Here is a 24,584-nt window from a genome sequence, read left to right as displayed (position 1 = left end):
TTTAATCACTTTGATGGTCATACATATCGAATTCCAACTTTTGACTGGTGTTTGCCATGTACACAGCCAGACACTGACCATTGAGTTCAATATTTTTTGGGTCAAAATATTGTGAGATTTCAAAAAATCCCCTCTCCAAGTCTCAACAGATGCAACTGTTGACAGCTGGTCATATCATCAGTCTCTGGAGTGTATTAAAGAAGAGTCCAAAATCGACCCATCAAATCTGTTCACTGCTGCTCAGATAATGTCAGATTTCAATACTGGTAATGTTGATTGTACATGTATACAGTCAGCAACCAAAGGGTACACAATGTAGCAGTATTCAAGCTTATGTACGAGTAGTCATTACACTCATACTACAGTATATATACATCATTATCACAATTGAAATTTAAATATTTTTCTTATAAACCTTGAGAAGTTGAGGTACATGTAAAATTACAGGGTACTTCCCTGGTTTGACATACACTTTACAATCTTGATTAGATATCAAGTGCTCTTTAGCCTGCCCTGTGATCAGTGAAATTAAGATTATATATCCTTGCTATAAAACATGGTAGTCCTTGAGACGGCATACTAATGGTCTGTTCAGACTGAACAAAATTTATATGAAAATCATATTAAACGTATACAGAAACGTCACATAAAAAATGTCTGAAGAAATGCATAAAGAAACCTCAATTGAAGAAACGTCATACAGTATAAAGAAACGCTTAAAGAAATGTCATATAAAGAAACGTCATATAAAGAAATCTCATATATAAAAAAGGAAAGAATCATAATAACAAAAGGAGCATACAAAACTACTGTACAGACTAGAAAACAACATCGTATAAAGAAACACATTTTGAAGAGTTCAGTTGACGTGACAGATGGCCACTCATCACTGCGCGCTCATGATTATCCCTGCCCAGCTATATCATTTTTGTATACCGTATTTGCCGGCGTAAAGGCCGCATAGGCCGCACCCCCGTTTTTTTGTGGTTTTGTTGTTGTTTTGCTGCCGAAAACCCACGCGTGGAAGGACCTTCATTTAACATCGAGGTGCAGTTAAAGGCGCTGATTTGTGCTTGTAAACTTGTCACAAATAATAGTAACAATGTTGTTTTTAGAAGAATGTGTAAGATCATTAATGTGAATTAAAAACAATAAAGTACCTATGGTACCAGTGGTGTACCTTGTGGTACACCATTTGTTATAGAAAAAAATTTGAGGAACTATTATTATAAACTACATATTGAGATCTATTAGAAAGATTACTTTCAAACCAAGATGACAGTCAAATTTTAGTGCTGTTGTAGTTTCCGAGTGGTGAGTCAACACACTGATTACTGAGCTGGGAGACATTGCCAGGCATAGCGCCATAAATCGAAACTAAAAAATAATAAAAAAAAAAAAATCTTTTTTTACTCTTTCGCCGCATAGGCCGCACCCCGACTTTTTGATATTTTCTCTTCCAAAAATACTGCGGCCTATACGCCGGCAAATACGGTATACATTAAGACTAGAGCGAGATGCTGATTGTTTATCAAGTTTTTGTTCGATAGGATCCTCAGTCGGGGCGTTTTGCAATACAACGTTTCATGAAACAATGTTTTGTTGTTTCTTAAGACAGCATTCAGACTAGGGAATAATTAATTACTTATTATAGTATAGCTATACCATTCTCATATACCGGTAGTTATACAATTAACCCTGGTAGTCTAAAGGCAGGGTATTAGTTGAGCTGTACTATTAAACTATGAAGAAATAGATATGGGCTATTTCATTGAACAATAAGCTAATATGACCATGTAAATTTATGATGGCATTCTCACCCAAATGTTGCTGGTATCATCAATTTGTGTGTACACTGCATGATCAGTAAAGAAAGCCATTTATTTACGACTGCTTCTTTTCCGGCATTACAGTTCGCACCTTCACATTCTTCAGTATTGTACACGGCCTTGTATAAATTTGTTGTGACAAATTAAACAGTGGTTTCTACAGGCACGCTATATATTGTATACTTTATTAATCGTCAACTACAATGTACAATGTGCATGCACAGTACCTAGAACGGCTTACCAGACACTGATGGTATACACCCGTGCATATTCATTTTCATTCTACATCTTGCAACAACTGAACATCTGTATGTAGATTGTCATCATAGAATTGTTGAATTTCGTGTTCCACCTTTGAATTTTCGAAGACATCGACGGTGTGTTTTGTTAATACGCCTCGTCTTAATACATTAGGATATCTACTGCATGTTTTAAAGGGATATGAGATTTCTGCTCAACTACATGTATTCAACAGTTGCCTGAATGCATATATACGCTGCAAATGCAATGTCAGAGAAGAGCTCTGACAATCCTCAACCCTTGATCAAGGTCTACCCTCCCGGACATGACATGAATTATGCCAATAATGGTGAGTTGTTACTAAATTAAAAACTGAAATTGGAAAAAGCTCAAAGCCACAGCTCAAAGATCAAAAAACACAATATCGTCTGTTTGGAGCCAGAAGGGAGTTATTCTCATGGACGTTAGCACAGAATTAATGCCCTTCTTGCTCTGAATAGATGACATATAAATTGATCGTTTGCCCTACCTCGGCAAAATTCTGCAGAACCCCCCTCCCCCCCTCCCCTCCCCCCCTCCCCTCCCCCCCTCCCCTCCCCTCCCCTCCTCTCCTCCCCTCCCTCCCCTCCCTCCCACACCTCATTTAGGGTTAAAATGCCAGATCAATGTTTTCTGCAAATGCTAAAACTTTGTGTTGTTAAACGATTACTTTATTATCTATCATGAATATGTCATCTAGTTTTAGTCCAATTTCACTTTTTATTCCAGATGAGGAAAAAAAAATGTTATGCTCATCGTAATATTCACTTTCGGTCTTGCATTTGGTTAAACATTGTCTAGATATAATGATAAAGTTCTGTATGTACAAATGTATACACTGTATTTTCATTGAAAATAGAGAAAATAATCATACTGTCCAACACGTTCAGTCTGATCTTGAAAGCAGGGTCATATGATGTATGAAGCTATTTCATTCATATAGTAGGGTGGAGTCGATTGAGCTCACATCGATGACCTCTTTTGTCTGAACTTTGAGAAGTTTGTTTGCTCTGCTTTTTGTTCAGTAAGAAATGGATGTGTGTTTATTTCAGTACTGCACAGGAGCTCATCCACACACTTGGAATGGAAGCGGACATATTAGAGAAGTAAATCAGTGAAACAGAAAAAATAACAACAAACTTTGAAATATGAATATATATATATGTATTAAGCTCGAGATAACCTGGCTTTATAGTCCGTGGAAAATGTTGCATTTGAATTGTTTCTGAAAGTAATGGGTTAAACTTTAGTACAGTTTTCTTTCCATGATCATCACAGGCCTTAAATTTCAACATTTTTAGGGCAAGGCCACTTTTCTGTAGGGCACATTCCTATATTACAGCACCAATGGGAAGAATTGGAAAGGGCACAAAAAATCTCCAAGGCCAATGAGAGGGGCATCGAGGCCAATCAAAGGGGCATCCAAGGCCTGGCCTTGGATGGCCTTGGATTAATTTAAGCCCTGTCATCAACCTTATCTCAGCCCTTTTCTTTACTCTCTTACATGTTCATAAAGTACTCGAATTTCCAATCAGAAATTGATACAAACATTTATGAAAATGTATGTACTGCATACATGCAGGGCGCGACAAACCCGCTTGCCCGACGTCCCGGGGCAACCAAATTGAGCCGTCGGGCAAGTAAATCAAATTATCACTTGCCCGATTCGGGCAAGTGATACTTTTACAGTAATTTCCTAGTGTCCAAGAACTCTACCATTCACCCGTCAACTTCTTACCCGTCGTCAAAATCCAGAAGCAAAAAAGCGATCGTTCCGATTTCGAAAAAACTTCACAGACAGCTAGCCAGCTCAGCTAGCTCAGCGCGCATGCAACAGTGACACTTCAAGCCATGAATGCCGCTCCGCCTCCATGCACGGCCGGCCGTGAGCTAGCTAGAGACAGCTAGCGCGATCGTACCAGCTGCGAGCTTATTCGCGCTCTCTCTCTCTAGCTCTGCAGGCCGCACCGACAGGCCTTTGCTATTCTCTGATTGCCGATTGGTTGAATCACGCCAAATATGACGTCATTATTCTAGGGAAATGAACACGTGCGAATCGGAATGGAATAAACAACAGGGATTTTCTAGTAAGTACAAAAAGTCAAATGTTTGATATTTATTCATAATGACTGTTAATGATTGTGAACATATTATTTAAAACTCGCTGCTCATATAAATCAGATGAATGTTTTTGTCTCGTTTTCAATTTATTACTGCGGTCTCAAGATCCGACCGAGCGAGTCATTTTGATAATAGTATCGAGACCCCCAGAATATAAGCCGTTGTTGTTTTGTTTTCATGGTTTTAGCGACGTTGTTTAGTCTAGTTTTCGCATACTTATCCGAGATTTATCGTAAAATATCTTCAATATTATTATTTAGTAAGAATTTACAAATTTTGGCATGATATTTATAGCAGTGAATGATGAAATAAAAATGTCCGTACTTTATTTAAAATAGTTGATTACCCATTATTTACATGACGTTTCTTGATGGAAGAGTTGACCCAAATTATTAACAGCTGAAAATTAGCCTACGTTTCCAAATGACAGCGGCTTGCACAGACACACATGTGATGTTGCACCATGGTACATGTGGCTACCATTAATGACATGTTTGTATCATATTTTTTACAACAGGGTCATTATGCTTTTTTACATGACTGAATATTAAAAACTTAAACCTGCTTGAACCATTCTACCTTGCCGAGATTCATGTGAATCTGATTATTTATGGAGAATCAATAAAATGCGTTTTTTTAAACCTTCAACCATCCTTTGTTGACCATTTTCTTTGACATATTAGGTTATTATTCAGTACAGTTACACTGTACATGTATGTGCATTAATTTGCTATCTAAAACACTAACTTATCATTACGAGATAATAAATGCTTTAACCTCGAGTCCTTTTTCGCTTTAAAGTTTTGGGCAAGTGGAAATATTGTTTGGGCAAGTAAATTGAAAACCCACTTGCCCGACAGGGCAAGTGGTGAAAAAAATTCTTGTAGCACCCTGACATGTATGTCTACATCTACATAACAATAAAATGATATCATGTATTGAAAAGTTGAACCATACACCTAATACAGTGTACAAAGAGTTGCATGGTCGAACTAAGGGAATGCTATCAATGGCACACCTACAATGTACGCAACAATCTTTTTTATCAAAACAATCTGTTGACTTTAGCAGATCTACAGATGGCATGCAAGGCCCAGGTATTCATTTGTCAAGCATTTGTCTCAATACTAATCTACATCAGATCTAACAATGCACATGTCTCTTTTCGGATCCAGAAGGGCAGTACATGTACATGTACAGTAGCTAAAATTTATTCGTTCATTTGTTCATGTCATTATTTTAAATTCAACTAGAACTGGGGGTGTTTCACAAAGACTAAGATGAACTTGAGATATGGCAGGCCGTTCATGCCACTGGTTGCTCTCACCATTCCCCTGCAGTTGTTGCTTTAATAGTTTAGGTGTGCCAAAGAATACACAGCACAATTATTAATGTGTACATAATGTCCTTGTAATAATTCAACGTATGTGGGTGTCTATTTGTACTTCATGTACTTCAGAACCATTTGAAATGAATGCAAGAGATTGAAATACAAATAAACTATTTGATGTCCATAAAACATTATTAAAATGTGCCATATTGGGAATATACTGTACATCATGCCAGTGCATAGGTAATGAGGAATATGGGGGGGGGGGGGGTGGAGGGGTTAACTTCATGACTGTATGTCCGTTTGTTTACAATAGGGATAGTCCTATGTTTGTTTGGCAATTGTTGCATAACGTGTAAAACACTATGAAGCTAATCTTGACTGTGGAACAAAATCATGTTTCATTATCAACTTGGGCCAACAAGATTGAGATCAAACAGTAATGCATTAAAACTACAAGTTTGAATATCCCCCTCCCCCAAGATACATGTAGTACAGGGCTATTAAAGAGAGCTATATTTTAACAAATGAATTGTGTAGTCATGTTATTGAAGGGTATTCTATTGGGCAAAAACTATTGTGCAATTATAAACGAAACAATTTTTTTGTGGTCTTTCTGTGAATAGGATTCCATGTTATTGTGGTCCTGTGGTATTGAGTGGGTTAATCACTGTGGGGGCATCACTCTGTTTTTGACAACCATTTCCCAAACATGTCCACCCCCAACCTCCCATAAGGGAACACCACCATGGAGTCCATAGAGCGTTACAGAACGTGCATGGCCTTGTTCCCGAACCCATTTATCTTTTAATAGGCTGATTTCATATCTGTGCTGAATTTTTTTTATAGTTTTATAGTGAAACAATATTTACTTGACTGTAAATTTGGGAGGTACAATATGTTCATGGGTCTACCAGTAAGCCTGCATGTATATTTTATTTGCACAATCTTCACAGTTGACATATTCTACAGTAAGTCTACAGGAATTTTAAGGTACACATTTTTTAAATTTTTTTTTAAAATGTGAACAAATCAATAATGTGAATGCAGCAAGAAAGTGTAGTTATTTCTGTTGATAGATTCAGAAAATGTGGAATTTGATAGAAAAGTGTGAATCACGGAATGGAGAAGTATTGAAATTGAAATTAAGGATTTATTGTCCATTCAGAAATTCGTTTTCCACTGGTTGACTCATAAAAATTTACAGAGATCAATTTACAAAACAGAAATAATCATAATCATAGACAGATATTGTAGTAATGGTTAACTAAATTCATAACAGCTTTAGTTGGGTAAGGTACATGTACATGAAATGATTTTTATTCGATGATGAGAGCAGGGAGATGAGAGCGAGAGAGTTGAAGAGGACCAAAATTAGATATCGGTAAGCAGAGGAGGTGGGTTTCGAGCAGTGAAGAAAAGTTGGAAAGAGAGAAAGTCGACATCAGAAAAAAGCATGACATGTATAAAATTATCGTCAACATACATATTAAACTTTCCTTTGTTTAAAAACAACAAAAAGAATCAAGTAGTCGACATCAAATGTGAACACATTAGAAAAATTAGCAGTCATCTTTTGGAACAAATGGACAGATTTTGATCAGGGGAGGGAAGAGCACGAACTTTTGAAATCAGTGTTTACCCCGATTGCTTGTATACAAATACCGAACCCTTATAGGTCCAGAGTCCAAATGAGCCAATATCATGCTTGGATGGTTTATAGTGAATTATACGTAGTCTCTGGAATCATACCTTTTCTTTTTTAAATGGGATCAAACAAGTTTCTTCCTTTTTTTTTAAATTGTCTGAACGTAGGAAAAGAGAGAGATTGTGATGGAATATAAGATCGTCTGCATGCAAATGAACACTATTCCTCTGCTCGAAGCGTAAATGGCAGTCCATGTACTCACATGGACATGTACAGGTACATTATACATATACTTTTGAAAGAATTGAACTAAGTGAACTTTTGCTCATCTGATGCAATTATTGATAATTAAACAGCATGAAGTTGTTTATCTAGTTAATAACCATGACAACAAAATATACTATACCTGATTCTCCCCCATAAACCATATTTTAACAAAAATGGTATTTGCATAAAAGGTAGATTCAATAATAAACCATGTCTCTCTTATTGTAAGGTAATAACTTGAAGCATTTAAACGACAAAACCGAACCCCCTCTCCCCCAAAAAATGAAAATAGAATAAAATCACAAAACCTTGCTTTTGCTTTTGCTTTTGCTTTGATTATGCATAGATCTCGGAAATAAAAATGTATAGCAGTAAAAAAGAAAATCCCAAACAAACAAGTTTCAGCATCATTTGAGTTCTATATATTACCCAAGCTGCTTCTCACAATATATCTAGAACATTAACAGTACAGCATCCATTAGGGGCACGCAATGTCGGTGAACGATATGCCGATACTCCTAATGGCTTTTTGAAACGAGGACAAAAATGTATAAAGCATCATGCTTAAAGGTAAAGACCAGTAATGGTCATGCGATTGCATTGTGAAAGAAACGTTGTGGAATCGATCAGAAAAGGTTGATCATCTAGCATCTAGCATCTGCAAGGTTCTAGAATCATCAAAATGATAAGAAATTTGGCCCATTCTTCGTAAAGTTACAAGCACTATACACAGAAAGATGTATATGGGACTACCCTATCTCTCTCACCAGACCATGAGAGAGATAAATTTACCAAATATATGAATTAGTAGGCAGTTTCCCGGCAAATTTTTTATCATCATGTATTAGTCAAAACATATTCTTTCACATGATTGGTAATGAGAGCTTCCATTTCATTTTTTGAAATTGGGGCGTTGCCAATACTGGTCTTTACCTTTAATTTAACAGAGGCAATCTTGGAAGAAAGCTTCATTTGCAGCTACGTCATGTCTATTTTACTTTTTCAAGTACCAATAGAATCCTTTTTTTTTAAATATCAGAAACATAGGTGCCAGTTTCGTATAAAGATACCCGGTACTATGCCTACTGTGACCATCTTTGAAAGGGGTGGTTCAAAGCATTCCATGACACCAGAGAATTTAAATTAAAAACTTTGAACTGCCCTGATATGCTTCTTAGATTTCTTTCATTAATATTTCCATTGTGAATGTGCAACATATAAATTTATAACAGCTATAAAATTATAAATAGAGCTATCAGGATAAGCCTGGATGGTAGTGAAAGTTAAGAGACCGGTAAAACATGGTAGATGGAACAGGTGTTGTGTAATGTACTGATAATAAAGTGACGTTTACTGGTAGTGGTACATGCAAATGATTGTAAGCAAGACAGTTCAGAAGAAACTCAACTGTTTTAGAACTGGTTATAATCAAAAGCCAAAGAACATATTATTTTTAGTGGACTCTTATTCTCAATCTAGCTTTATAGGGATTTCAAATAAGGGGGTGTCCGTTACTTGGTAAATATCACAGGTTTATTTTTGCAACCTTTAGACATGATGTTTTAATTCAGACCATGATTAAAGCTGAGGCAAACCTGTGATTGCATTAAGTAAATTAATATGATTAATGTTTTTGTGTACCACCATTTAAAATCCATTTTAATTGAAGGGATAAGAAAGGGGGGGGGGGGTGGAGATATTGACACTTCCTTTGTGGGCCAAACATCAGTCAGCATAAACATACTGTCATCTAATAGGTGTTAATTACATTGAATGTATCAATATGCAACTTCACACTTCATGTCACTCTCTATAAAGTTGAATGTAAAACCAGGTTTTGAAAAAAAAACCCTCTCAAAAAATGAAATGGAAGCTCTTATTACCAATCATCTGAAAGAATATGTTTTGACTAATACATGATGATACAAATGTTGCTGGGAAACCGCCTACTAATAGATATATTTGGTAAATGTTTATATCTATTGGGACCTGAAGAATGTCGTGCACGTGTCGCGTAGTCCTATATACATCTTTATGTGTACAGTGCTTGTAACTTTACCAAGACTGGGCCAAATTTCTTATCGTTTTGATGATTCCAGAACCTTGCAGTACTTACATGTATATGCTAGATGATCAACCTTTTCTGATCGACTCCACAAAGTTTCTTTCACAATGCAATCGCATGACCAGAACTCAACTTTATCTTTAAGTAGTGGGATCACACCCATCACTGACAGTTTAATTATCAGGAAGTAATTGGGGTCTGAATCGCCTATTCTAAGGAGTTAAGACCACAACGAAAATCCAATGGATGTGTAAACAAAATAGGTGTGTATCATTCTTCTGCGTTCAGTCTGATCTCGGCCTAATGATCTAAACTTTGGATCCTGCTCAAGAGGGCATAAAGAAATTGGGAGATTCACCCGCATTCCAGCATTGTTTAGGCCCAGTCGTTCATCGGTAGACCCGCGATGAGCTCAACCGGTTTTCGTCCTAGTAGCTTGCTCGGCAAGAAGAAGGAAGACGAGGAAGCGATTCTCAAGAGCTACAAGTCGTACACCGAGACCGACGACACCGAAGACACCGACATACCGGCCGCGGTCTCACCTGCCCCTCCCACAACCCTCGGTACGATAGCCACTTATCTCAAATCCTAATTACTTAGACCATTAGTAGTTTAGCTTGTCAAGAGGGTTATTTTTAACCACTGGCTAGTTGTAGTGAGTACCCGTATTGGACGTTCCTACAGCTGCTGGACTCGGTGTATTTGTGGTTTCATGGGTCGGCATGTTGAGATAGCATTGGATTTGACCACTGATTAGAAGCATGTATTTCGCAGTGACCAAGTCACAGGCTACAGAACCGGTCCTTCTCGGTAAGAATTCCGTCGCTGACCACAGCTCTCTCTGGACCTTCATTTACAGATCAATACTATCATTATCCATGCCTTATATCCTTCAATATCCTGCTTGAGGCATTTTGTCTTATCTTAGTGTTCTCTTTGCAATTAGGTAACTGTGTGCTTTGAGAATAGATGATACTTTTGACTTCTTATCTCTTTTCTTTTTCATTGTATCAGTACAGAAATAGTTTTCTGTGGCAAAAAGCAATGTAGTTCCAGTCTTGATACTCACAGTACACGTACAGTACATATCGTAATTCCTGTTCGTTATTCATGTACATGTAGATGCATTGAACACATGTACACTGACATAATACAGATATAGTTTTCAGCTCGGATCAACACTCATGATCATCAATATCATTGAGAATGATCCAGTATTAATACATTTACATTCATTTGCATACATAAATACAAAGAAGTTTAAAATGATATTCAAAACGCCACACCCCCTTTTTGACAACAAATTTTGGCTACAGTGAAAGATTGTCACAATCTGCTGTGCATCATGTACTTGGCAAGCAAATTTATGTCATGTAAATCTCTGCAGGCCTACCCAAATACTGGTACATGTAAATATGTACTTTTCAATGGAAAAGTTCAACCTACATGTACTGTACAAACATACATGTATACCTACATTGTACATTACCTATACAGTGTATATTACAAGTAGATTTCACTTCTTGTTGTATTGTACAATATTCATACAGGTACATGTACTGTATGGTTTGCACACATAATAAGTCTGGTAGAAATTTTTAAAGCCTTTTGTATAGCTCTACAGGTATTGTTGAAGAGCCCTAATCCATGACAAAACTGAAGGCTGATTTTATATGCATGCATTACGAATGGTTTGCAAACATACCGCTGCGCTGTTTTGTTGGAATAGGGCCCAATTTTATGCTTTTTGCGATGAGGTGCAGCATATATGTTTTGAGAGCTGTTTGCACTACAGTACCATCGTTCTACATTGGAGTGTTGGTTAACACGGACTAGAACAATAACTGATGTGAATGTTAGAAAACTAAAGCATTAACTACAATAACATGTAAATTTGTGTTCATGTACACTTGTATTGGATGATTCGATCTCATACATGTACATGTACATGTACATATTCATGTTGATTTAATCTCATACATATTCATGTATGATGTAATCTCATACATATGTATGATGCAATCTCATACATACATATTCATTTTATATGTTTTAATCTCATTCATATTCATGTATGACATTATGATGGAGCTCCACCTGCGCCAAGACTCCACCCTAGAGTTTCGGGGTACATACTGTACAGTTCATGACCCCCCCCCTTCCATTTCTTCATTTGCCACTGTATGTTCATGTACATGTACATGTATTGTACTTACAGTATGTTTTAAATGTACATGAATGTACAATAAGTACATATACATGTACATGTTTTTATCTGTACATATTGGCATACATGTAACCTACATGTACATGTATGAAGACGGAAAATCAATATCTTACATATTCATCTATAATAGTAATACGCTAAGGCTCCGCGGGGGGGCATGACGTCTCCGCCGGCCTTTGTATTCTATTGTTTTTTAATGAGATCGCCGACCCAAGTTGGTGCAGCTATCTCCTCCTGAACCCTGCCCTCGGGGTACCCGTGCCCGGTGCCATCGTCCGCGGGAGAGTCTACTCTAGCGAATTGGCTATACTCCGCCCGAGGTCCTCCTCCGTGTCGACGTCCAGGGCGAAAACAGACGCGACATGCATAATGCAGGATATGCGTGACGACAGAGATACCTCATGGATATTCAACATTGCATCCGTAGACACGTACTTAATACACAAAAATCGGTCGTAAAAAAACTCGAACCATATTCCATACCTTACCTGGCTTACCATGTCGCACGCAAGTATGCCAAAACACGTACATTTTCGCAGTTGCGAGATCGAGACGGAGCGTAGGGCTCGAGTTTTTGGCGGTCGATTTTGTTTTGGTAGAAGCTGAATCTAGACCATGAACCACTAAACATCGATCGCGAAACTGCAATCAATTTCCATCACGAATTCACGATTGCTGCAATATTATAAAGTTTCCATAAATAGAGGTATGAAATTAAAGCCTATTTTGTGATGTTCTCGCCATGTTTACGTAATTTTGATAATCATTTCTTCAAAGTAAAGAAAATCAGACAAAATCACCGTAACTGACAGTGCATTGCCACTGTGTAGTGTGTGTGAGATGAGCTGAGTTGCAGTTGAAAGTGTGTGAGTTGAATTCGAGTCGAAGAGATTTGACACTTTGAAATTGTTATCTGTTGGTTTGCATCATTATTGCCGCGATTTCAATATAGTTTCGTGAATAGATTTACGAAACCTGAGCTTAGAATTAGTAAAAGTAGTACTAGACTCTAATGTCTACGTTTTTAAAAGACTGTTTGATTTTCCTGTGAAAATTTTACTTTGAAAAATGATTATCGAAATTCATGGTCAGAAATAATCACAATCTAGGGTCTATTATGTTACAGTTCTTGCATCAAATCAATGCATGAAAACTTAGTTATTGAACTAGAAAATTTTTTTTTTTTTTTTAAATAGGCAATTATGAAGTAGGAAGCCTGAAACCTAATAGCCTACTAAACAAATCTCAACAAAGTGTAGGCCTATCCTTATATGAATTAATGAAAAAGTAGCCCCAGAAAAAAGAGCCCCCGAAAATTTACCTAAAATTTGAAATGGAGCCCCCGAAATGAAAAACTTAATTTTTTGCCTGCGCACCCCCTCTAGAATCCCGCGGATTTCCGCGGGTCCTGAGTTGAGTGTATATATAATATAGGCGTGGGGTCCACGGGTTTCCAGGGGCCATAAACCCCAAAAGCTCGGGGGTTACGTTCTTTAAAGTTGGGGGGGGGGGGGAGAGATCAGATCGCAGCGAGTTGAGTGTATATATAATATAGGCGTGGGGTTCAAGGGGCCATAAACCCCCGAAAGCTCGGGGGTTTTAGGCGTATAGGGTCAGATGAGCATATTTTTAATACTTTATTTGTGACACTTGCGGGTCACTAATTGGCGTGGGGTCAATACGTAGAGTTGCGTAGTGTTGCGTAACAACTACGCTGGCCTACGTTACTATATGCTGAGGGACGGAAAGGGGTACGCAAGATGAACGAAAACAATTCAACCTGTTTAATTTTTTTCGCCAGCCTACGCATAACCTACGCAGGGACTATTTTCCCATTAATACGCAGCCTAATTTCTGCGTAGTCGGTACGCCACACTACGGAACTCTACGCAGTTCCAGTGGCTTAAAGAATAACTACCGGTACAGTTGGATTGTTTTTTTAATTTTTATATAAGGCCAAATTAAAAAAAAAACATGTTTAGCTTCCTGTTTTTTTCGAAAAATGGGAAGGAGGAGGCCCTTTTTTTTTTCTTTTTATTTTCTTTCAAAATGGCCGCTCCGTACATTTTTCCTGACATTCGGGCTATTTTTCAAGATGGCGGCCGACATTTTTTTTTTTTTCTTTTTTTAAATCAGAAATACATTTTAGCAGTGCTTTTCATGTTTTTTTTTCTTTCAAAAAAGAAAAAAAAAAAAAAAAAAAAAAAAAAAAAAAATAATAGGAGGCGGCCCCCAAAAAGGAAGCAGGCGGGGACGCTGTTTTTTTTTCTTTCAAAAAAAAAAAAAAAAAAAAAAAAAAACTTTTCAAAAAATTTCAAAAAAAAAAATAGGAGGCGGCCCCCAAAAAGGAAGCGGGCGGGGACGCTTAACATGTATATTTCTTAATGGCCTGAATGGCAAATAAAGTTCTTGGTGGTTTTAATTTAGACAGTCTCTATATATCTATTTACACCCCCCGCCCCCCTCTAGGATCCCGCGGATTTCCGCGGGTCCTGCTAGTAATGGTATACTTCTGTAGATGATGCAGTGATATTGTTTTGAAATTTTGACACATACACGAGCTACAGGTATTGATATGAAGGCCAAATCTCTCCTAAATTGCAGCTGTACTGTTTTACTGAAGGCCAACATAGCATATCTTTTGTGTGCGTTATCATTTTTCAATCATGTATGTGTCCATATTGTCATACATGTTTAATCTGTGAAAAGTGGAAGTCCATAATAATATAGTGACATTGTTTTAAACTTTTTGACACATAGGTACACATATACAAGCTACAGGTTATATTGATTTGAAGGCCAAATCATTGCTTGGTGCTGTACCGATGAAGGCCAACATTCATTTAGCCTATCTTTTGCGTGCATCATTATTTATTTAGTCTTCCCTAATGGAAACATTATGATAGTTGTACTTATGATATTTTCGTGAAACGCTGCCCAGATACATGTGTATAACTGATGTGTTGTTGGTAATGTATGAAACAAAATAATAATGCAGAAACCTTGTTGGTGGTAAAGTACTTCAAGATTGGGTGTATTTGACAAGGCTGTAATGTGGAGCGTGGTCAACTGATGAAAAATGTGCCCATCGTTTAATCTTTAAAAAGGCAGGAATATTTTACTTCCTGTTTCGGTTGTTCATGCACATTGTAGCTGTGAAAAGCTATTTGCTATTTTAAACAATCAATGCAATACTATCAAAAGCACTGCATCAAAATACAAATTTGCAATCCGATCTGGGACCCCGTTGCACAAAACTTACCATTGATGGTAACTTTGCCATCAATGGTAACTACCAACCTTGATTTTAATTGGCTGTTGAGCCCTGTTACCATGGTAGTTGCGATTGATGGCAAAGTTACCATCAAGGGTAAGTTTTATGCAACAGGGGCCCTGTAGTACATGTATGTCCTGATAGACCTTCATCATCCTGAAATCTCAAACACCTCATTTACCAAAAATATTCTTCTTTTTTTCTTCTTATGTGCAGGTTTTGAAGGAGTCCAACCTGATAATGCCGCAGTAGCGAACCCTCAGGAGATTGAGATGGCTGAAAGCCACATGGGAGCGCCTACTGACAAGGAGGACCAGCCACTTCATGAAGGGGTAATGACCACGCCCTTCTCTTTACCCCTCTAGTAGCTCTTAACTCTCTCGTTCCCTTTCTCTTCACTCTCTATTATTTAAGTACACACATACATTCACTCTCTATCTGTCTCTGCTCTCTCTTAGCCTTCTATCTTTCTCTTAGTTTTTGAAATTGTTAATTATTTGATTTTCTTAATTATATAATTCTTTCAAATTTTTAAAGTGACAAGGAGAACCAACCATTCCATGAAGGGGTAATGACCGCACCCTCCACTGTACCTATAATAATAATAATAATAATAATAATAATAATAATAATAACGCTTTATTTACCCAGGGTAGCCACTTCAGTTACATGTATGAAACTGCTCTTCCAGCTGGGCCTGCATAACATAATATGTTATTACTACCCTTCTCCAATCTAATATGCTGAGCGCCTAGCTAGAAGGCAGAAGGTCCCATTGTTATAAGTCTTTGGTATGACTCGGCCGGGGTTCGAAGCCACGACCTTCCGTCCATGAGGCGGGCGCTCTAACCACTGAGCCACCATGCCTCTAGTCATTTTGAGGGGGTGGTGGTGAGGTGCCGTTTTTCACGACTAGCTTGAACACCTTGCGCAAGCGCTTGGATTTATAAAACTTAAACAAAAAAACTCAACTCCCATTAAAACCTTTTTTTTAGCGCTCACTATCACCCCCGGGCCACACCCTCCTCTGTACCCCAGTAACTCTCGGCCCTCCATTTCTCTCCTTCAAGGTTTCTTTGTGAAATGATTTCTCTTTCATATAGTCATGACTTGCTTTTCTGTACTCTTTCTCTTCTTAGCTGCTCCCCGGAATGTTTCCACCTTGACTTGTACTTTCTATTGCCTACAGTGTATGTACATGTACAATCAATCACTGATCTCGCCTTCCTAAATATATTCAGCAAGGAAAAAACAAAGCTGTTGACGCGGTTATTCTAGTGCCATATGGTCATTAATATGAGAAACAAATATCACTTGATCTCTTATTCATCATCAATCTCACTTTTATGAATATGGCAACAATATCTGTACATGTACATTATGCACAGTGATATACAAGCAGAAGTAAAATGTAATAGAAAAGTTGTCTTACAAAAAAACCCACACTTCAGCAAGATATGTATGAAATAACTGTATCACCCCAAAAGGTTTCACTTTTAAAAAAACAACTTCAAAATGAAATTATTACATCCCTTATTGATAACAAAGATCCTCCTTTTAGCAATGCCTACGTTTACAAGTTTATATGTGAACATCCTTTAATATTGCAAATTTGCAATACTTGATACATGTTGTACGGTGTATATTAAGACAATAGAGTTTGGCACATAATTGACAAGCTTTGTTCATATTGGACAATCTGTGTTAGATGTTGACTTACTCATCTTTTTCTTGTGGTACATAGTACATTTCAACATTGGTAATTTTATTGCTCAAAAATGACATAAGATTCCAGACATATCTTCTGTTGAGAGCTACGTGTAGAAGGGCATTTACTCCTATTGTTGAGGGTCAATGCCCTTCTTGCGCTCAACAGATGATGTAATAGACATTAGACAACACACTTTGTTTTTCAATGATAATGTGAAAAACCAAAAAACGGCATAAAACACCCTCCATCCGGCAGGCGGAGGGCGATGAGTTATCCAAAAAAAAAACAAACAAAAGAAACAGGTTAGTGTCACACTCTTCTTCAGTGGCCAGACATGACAGATGTTTAAAAATTAAATCCGTTTCTGATGCAGACACACATTATGAATATAAATGTACATTAATCCATGTGTGCTTTACCTCTGATACCAGCATTTCATAATCATTTGAAATCAATTCGAATCTGTCAGAGGGTATGACCAGCTAATATTAAATAAAATATGATATTAATAATAATAAAAACAGTACTTATAAAGTGCTTACCTCCGAAGTCTTCAAGCTTGTCAGAAACATGATCTGTTCTGCCAAAAGGGCATTAACGCTGCTTTAAAATGATAGGAGTTACAGCCTCCTGGCTCCAAACGATCTGGAAAGATTTACTCAACTCATAACATCTGATCTAACAAAAGTACTCAAACCCTCTTCAAATGTGAAGAACTGCTGGTACCTGAAGTGCTTCAGCTACATATAAGTTTTATATGATATAAGATTTATGGCAACAACCATGCACATTATGATTAAAGGCATTCTTTTATAAATGTAATGCTTCCTGGGAGAAATTTCAATTATTTAAACATATTTGTGGCTTACACCCAGATGCAGGTTCAAGTCCCGCTGGTTCCGAGATTTTTTCTGACTTGTTTTTCAATACAGATCGATCAATCAATCTTATTTACTGTGTGTAAGCCACAAATATGTTTAAATAATTAAAGGCATTCTGTAAAAAAAATTAAGTGAACTCTTAGATTGCTCAAATTGAAATTTATTCATTTACTAACCGTTCTGAAAAGAAGAAACAATAGCCAAATATAATATTCCTCTTTAGTAATACAGTGTTTGCTGAATATTTTGTGCCAGTTCTAAGAGAAGGGCATGGATTTCCAAAGAAGATATGAATTTATATCATACATTTTTTAGATGGGAGGGAGGAAGGGAGGGAGAAGGAGTTCCAAACTTACATTAATGAGTGTCTTGCTTCCCCCCACCCCCTGTCCTTCAAATCATGTACTCAACATTTGTAGAGTTTTATCAGGTACTGAAATGCATTAACTCATGATTCTTAATTACCTAGCCCTTCATTACCAATTCACTAAAACCTCAAAATTGTCATTGCCAAATAAAGTCAGTTTATCTTAATCATATCAGTCTCTCATTACATTTTGAAAGGTTGGGGAAAGTGCAAAAAGTTCTTATTTCTACTATTTACTATTAGCACGTGACATCCTTTGACATTATAGTCACCTCCTCGTCGTGATAGGTGTGTTATTCCAGAAAGGATGCTGAAATTACCAGCCCGAGTTTGATTAATATAATTAATTATGTGCTCTTTTAACATCCGTTAAATACAGAATTCATACCCTTCTGTCTCTGAATAGACCAATCTTTCACATACATGATGTTATTTCTTGATAAGCCAATATGCTGCTGAATGATTTTTAATCAGCGAGGCAGAATCAACACCTCTCTACTCTCAACCAACAAAATCATAAACATACAGTCCTTTTCCCCATCCAAGCATCTTTTATAGTAGGCTGTTGAATCATTTAGTGTGTTTCTACATTGTGTGTGTACCTTTTCTTTTCTTCTACACTTGTAATCACAAACGGCAACCCAGATTCATGTTTCACAGTGAATATAATCAAACTGATTCTTTAGAAATGTTTCATGAGTTTTCATTGAATTTATCGTCAGTTTGGAGCCAGAAGGGCATTGACTCAGTGTTAAAGTTTTTGCATTATTAAGTCACTCTACACTTTTCTGGTTCCAAAGATACGATATGAATTTGTTAATGACTTCTTTCAATTGGAACCAATAGTGAGTCAATTGATAATTACCTACATGTACATGACTTATCTGCTTTAATAATAGAAGCAGAAAGGCATCAAGTCTTTATAAAAGTATCTGAGTTAACTCCCTTCTTGCGCTTAACAGACAGTGTAAATAATACATGACTGCATCAAAATAAATTTTGTGAGTGGGTAGTGGTTATTGAAATGACTGTCGAAAGTTTAATTACCAGTTTATTTGTACACACACCCACAAGTTCTAGTTTTGGTTGTTAATTGAGTGCTGAACATTTATGTGTGTATCATATTGATTCAGGCCATTTTCATGTTTGAAACAGGAAACAGCAGGCAGTTTTTTACTTATCAAAAACAAACTCATCAAATTTGCAAATCATGGATAGAATTTCGCAAGAAGGAAATGAAATTTTATTGAAATGTCCTGTTTTAAAAACCAGATTTGAATATTAGTTATTTTTAAGGATGTGTTTGAAATAAAAGAAGGCTTGAAAAAAACAAGTAATACAGTGTATGTAGAAATAGATGGATGGAATTGTTTGATGTATTGTTTTGTAATATAGGATATACAGTACCTACAAATTGAATTCACTTAGATACCATTTAGATGAGCATGTACATGTAGTTTTCAATCCATTATCAGAGATAAAAGTACAATATGTAGCTTACAGTAGCTATGATATGGATGAGATATGAATTATAAAGTGTACAACAAAATAAATGATATATCAGTTACAAAATCATAGAATTTAAGAGAAAATTACAATGTGATTTAAAAATTAAAAATTAACAAATCTTACTGCTATCAAATCTCATTCCATCTTTGCCATTAGATGTAACATTCTTGATTCTTAGTGTCTGTTTCTGTCTATTATCTGTCTGTTTGTCTCTTACTCTTTCTCTATCTCCAGGGGGGAGGGGTTCACAAAACTTGTTGTCATCAGTGACAAATGACAGTTTTTGTTATAAGAAATGTTATTAAGAAATCCTTGCTTCTGATTGGTTATCGGCAAATTTGTCACTAATTTTTGTCATTTGTCATTGAAAAAAGGCTTTGTGAAACGCACCCCTGGTCCCTCTCTTCCATTTGATATTTAGTTTATAGGGAAACATGACATTCGTTTAAAGCAACGCTCCTTGTATGCTTGTCATTTGTAATTTTATTTTAAAGAGGTCATTTAAAAGGAATCAACAATTTAGCCTTCTACCGTGTACATGTATATGCACGCTGTGTCCCCCTTATGAATTTGCCATATTTTTATAGTATTTTTCCTGCTTCTTTAGTCATGCTTCCAGATTATAATATTTAATCTCTAGATATTTTCTTTAGCGCCATCATATATTCTCCTACCTACATTGCACCTCCTTTTATCTATACATGTATATGCTGTATCCATAGCTTTCATTCTTTTGTGTTTATCATTGTCCTCATTTGCTTTATATATCCATTCATTATCATAGAATCTCTTTCCCAAGTTCCCTAACTACGGTGAGAACAATGTAGATCAGCAGCAGGTAATTGGATACCCTGACCCCTCCCCCTCCCCTTCCCCCTCCCCTTCCCCTTTCCCCTCTCCCCCTCCTTCCCCTTTTCCCCCTCCTCCTCCTCTCCCCCTCCTCTCCCCTAAGCAACCCGCCTGCCCCTTAGCCCCACAGAGCCCCCTTGCTGTTTGGCTCAGATTTACCCTCACCTAACACCAGCTCATCCTTCAACCAATCTGGGGCGATTCTGATGCCTGTGAGAAGCCAACTCCACCCTCCTCCTAACCTCTTATCTTTTGAAGTGTGAATGATGCCTCAGATTTCCATATTCCTTCTAGGACTGCCCCGACACCTCCTTCCAGGCGCCCCCATTCAATGGAATGCCAACTCCACCCCTCCCCCTCTCTCTCCTCTCTCCTCACTCTCGACTCCTCCCTCCTAATACCTTTTGCTGTACTGTGTGAATGACATCTCAGATACCCCTTCCCTCCCCCCCCCCCCCCCCCCCCCCCCCCCCCCCCCCCCCCCCCCTCTCCAGTCATCCTTTACACTCCCCTCCAGGCTGGCTCTGACTCTTCCTCTTGAACTTTTGCATTCCATTCAATGCTTAGCCCTCCAATAACTCCTTTCTTTTGCAGTGTGAACAAGGCTTTAAAGTCTCTTCCCCCCCCCCCCCCCAGTCTCCCTTTACCCAGTCAAAAGCTGCACAGACTTCCATTGCCGGCTTCCCCATTCAATGGTTTGCCAACCCCCACCCCTTGCCTTACTCATATTTTATGCAGTGTGAATGGGTTTCAACATATCCATTACCCCCATTCGTCGTGTCACATGGACATTATGTACATAGGTCTAGCATGTAACCACTGCTATTCTTTCCCATCTCCAGGCACACATCACCCTCTTTTAATGTACTTTGATGTGCTGGCAGCCAAGCTTGCCCAAACCCAACGCCAACCCCAGCCACACCCTACCCCAACCCCGGCCACACCCAATTTTCAAACCCTTCCGACAAAACCCAACACCATGTTGCCCACACCTTTCTGCATCCCGTAATCCATAATCCGTAATCCTGTGAGTTCCATGCATGCCTTGTGTGATTTTACAAAGCTAATATTAAGAAAAGCAAGCAAATTAAATTGACAAATGTTTGAGTGATTGATTGTGTGATTACTTTACCGATCGATTGTTTGACTACCAGTTCATATCACTCTCCTTCACTATTTTTTTCTGTCACCATTTCAAAGTGCCCTGTCATTAGTACATGTACTAATGACTTTACAAGCTTGTAAACAAAATCCTATTATTAGTTTGCCTTTAGAAGCAGATCTAAAAGGCAATTGCTACTTCCCACCATCTAACATCTAACATATCAGAGTGTGCATGTAGTACATTTAACAACTAAATTATTCACACCCCTTGTAAATTTGATGTTTTGATGTTTTGCTATAACTCCAGAATGAAAGGTGGACTGTTTGAATTAGGGCCTTTGTTGAATACTTTTAAATGTAAGCTTTGAAACGTAACTTTGGACAAATCAAATTTTCACATACTTTAACAAAAACAAAACAAAATGGTAATGGTATGAATAATTATGTTGTTAACTGTATTATCATCAGTCTGCTGCCAGAAGGATGTTAACTCTATTTGAGTGAATGCCCTTTTGGCTCCAAACAGACAGTATCATCTGTTGAGAAACAAAAGGGCATTAATGCAAGTCCTTTGACACAGAGATAACGTCTTCCTGTCTCTCAACTATGACATCGTCTGTTTGGAGCCGGAAGGGCATTATCAACTCATATCATTTCATACAGAGTTAGTGTACATGTACATCTGGCCCTCAATATATGATATGTACTCTGGTTTACATAAAATGTCATTGAAGATGCTATCTTCATATTACAGAACAAATAGTTACTCATTAACTGCAATTATGTAACATGCAAACACTGCTTACAGTGTCAGATTAGACAAACACATTTAACTTGGGCATACTGAGTCAGAATTTACATGTAAACACAATGCAATTTTTATCAACACACTTTTTGTTGTCAAGCATGATGTAAGAACGTTACAAAATTATATTTAAAAAAGCTTCACTTTCTTCCTGTAGGCTTTACTCGAAAAGAGTAATGTACACAGTTTTTATAAATGCACTTTTTGATGTCAAAAGCATATAATGTACAAATGTAAGAATGTGAAGAAAAAAAATCACTTTCATCTTGTAGGCTTTACCAGAAAAGAGTTATATACACATTTGTTTTCAAAACATCTTTTTACATTGTATTTGTATGAATTAAGGTATATATTTAAGTTTTGACCATACCTTTCTGCATCCACTTTAATAGTCAACAATTAGTTTATATAGGAATAACCTAAATATTTATGTTTTCATGGGATACACTCATGGCCATGAATGCAAAGCAGCTCCGTTTTTAATGTCTCACACTTTTTAAAAATTACATTGTAACAGTTTTATTATTTTTCTTTCCCTGAATATGATAAGAACTTGAGAAAATTGTGCAAGACACATAAGTTTTATTATATTGAATGTATTAGCATGAAATATTTTATTTAAACATTTTTGTTTACAAGAGCTGCCAATCCAAAAGTTAAGTACAAAATTAAATGCATGTAATTTTATTGGTGTTTTGAACAACTTGTCTGTTTGGAGCCAGATTAGCGTTAATCCTGCAGAAACAAATATTATGTTTCAACGACCTTTTGGCTCTAAACGGATAATTTATCTTTTTTTGGTGTTTTAAAAGCCTTCTCCCTGCCTCCTTCTCTACTCTTTCTCTTGCTTTTCCAACAGACCCCTCTTCTTAAAAATAAAATGCATGTAAGTTATCAGTTAGAGAGTCTGTGTGTTCCAGGTGTGGGGTTTTTAGACAAAATCATGATCTAGCAAATACACACGTAGTTACGTTTAGATTGTCATGTAGAAACCATAGATAAATGGCAGTGAAACTTGTAGATGCTGAGATTTGTCTCGTCAAGATGTTACCATAATGTCAATGTGAAAGTTTCGAGTTCATTTTACTTTATAGATTAATTCAGCAGGATAATTTCCATCCACGGTAGATTTGGAAAAAAAAGTCCAACATTACCAATTTCAACTCATTTGAGGGTTTTATATGTATTAGTAAATTATTAAAATAAACATTAACTAAATTTACCTGTTGTAGCATGTCTGAAATTGGATCAGATGTATACTACATGTACATGTTGTCTAGTACTTTCTGTTCTTTCATTAGTTAAATATCAATTATGCAACATAATGCAAACAAGGTTCATTTTCGTCCCTGTTATCGTGTGTGTCATCTAGATCAGAGTTTGTCCGCCAAAAATCATTCCAACCTGGAAACACAGAAATTAGCTGGTTTTGTGTACATGCATGCATGGTAAATTTACCATCTAAAGATTCATGCCATTTACATGTACTTTTACACATGACACTTTTCCATTATGTAATACATGTACCGACATCATACTTCACATACTTGTACTGGTACTGATGTAATAGATCATCTCTATCTATTCCATACATGTACATGAAATAGCATATTCATTAAAGGTAAAGACCAGTAATGGTCATGCGATTGCATTGTGAAAGAAACGTTGTGGAATCGATCAGAAAAGGTTGATCATCTAGCATCTAGCATCTGCAAGGTTCTGGAATCATCAAAATGATAAGAAATTTGGCCCATTCTTCGTAAAGTTACAAGCACTATACACAGAAAGATGTATATCTCTCTCACCAGACCATGAGAGAAATAAATTTACCAAATATATGAATTAGTAGGCGGTTTCCCGGCAAATTTTTTATCATCATGTATTAGTCAAAACATATTCTTTCACATGATTGGTAATGAGAGCTTCCATTTCATTTTTTGAAATTGGGGCGTTGCCAATACTGGTCTTTACCTTTAAAACAAAAAATTAATTGCATGGAATTGAAGTAACAAAGGATATCCATTTTCCTCTCTTTTTTTGTTGCATATAAACATGTACATTTGTATACTTAAAGGCCAAAAGCAGAGTATCCTCATTGCAGTCTTTGACTTTTATTAACACACAATTTTGTTTGCATAGAAAATTGTGTTTTTAAATATATGTGTACATGTTTAATATCTGTACTTTTAATTTTTGAGTCAGTTTCACATAAAATTTACTCCTTTTTTGTGTTTTATAGAAACTGAGAAAGTTTGATTTTTTAAACATGTTTTGGTCACAGCACCATGCTGCCTGTAAATTTGAAATTGCAATCTCAA

The 24,584-nt window shown here is 36.9% G+C and overlaps 1 protein-coding gene across 1 annotated transcript in view; it reads left to right on the top strand.

Annotated features, from left to right (window-relative positions):
* Positions 1 to 15,256: 15,256 nt before the first annotated feature.
* Positions 15,257 to 24,584, top strand: part of tmem16 (transmembrane protein 16) — a gene marked incomplete at its 5' end in the record, with an annotated part of 66,422 nt that continues 57,094 nt past the window's right edge. Inside the window, 1 exon segment of the mRNA NM_001079541.1 lies at positions 15,257 to 15,372. Within this exon segment, the coding sequence (NP_001073009.1) occupies positions 15,257 to 15,372 (116 nt within the window).

This window comes from Strongylocentrotus purpuratus, unplaced genomic scaffold (genome assembly GCF_000002235.5).
Source record: "Strongylocentrotus purpuratus isolate Spur 01 unplaced genomic scaffold, Spur_5.0 spur5_contig_844, whole genome shotgun sequence".
In the NCBI taxonomy this organism is placed as follows: domain Eukaryota; kingdom Metazoa; phylum Echinodermata; class Echinoidea; order Camarodonta; family Strongylocentrotidae; genus Strongylocentrotus; species Strongylocentrotus purpuratus.
The sequence above is the reverse complement of the archived record's forward strand: the minus strand, read 5'-3'. Positions and strand labels throughout refer to the sequence as shown.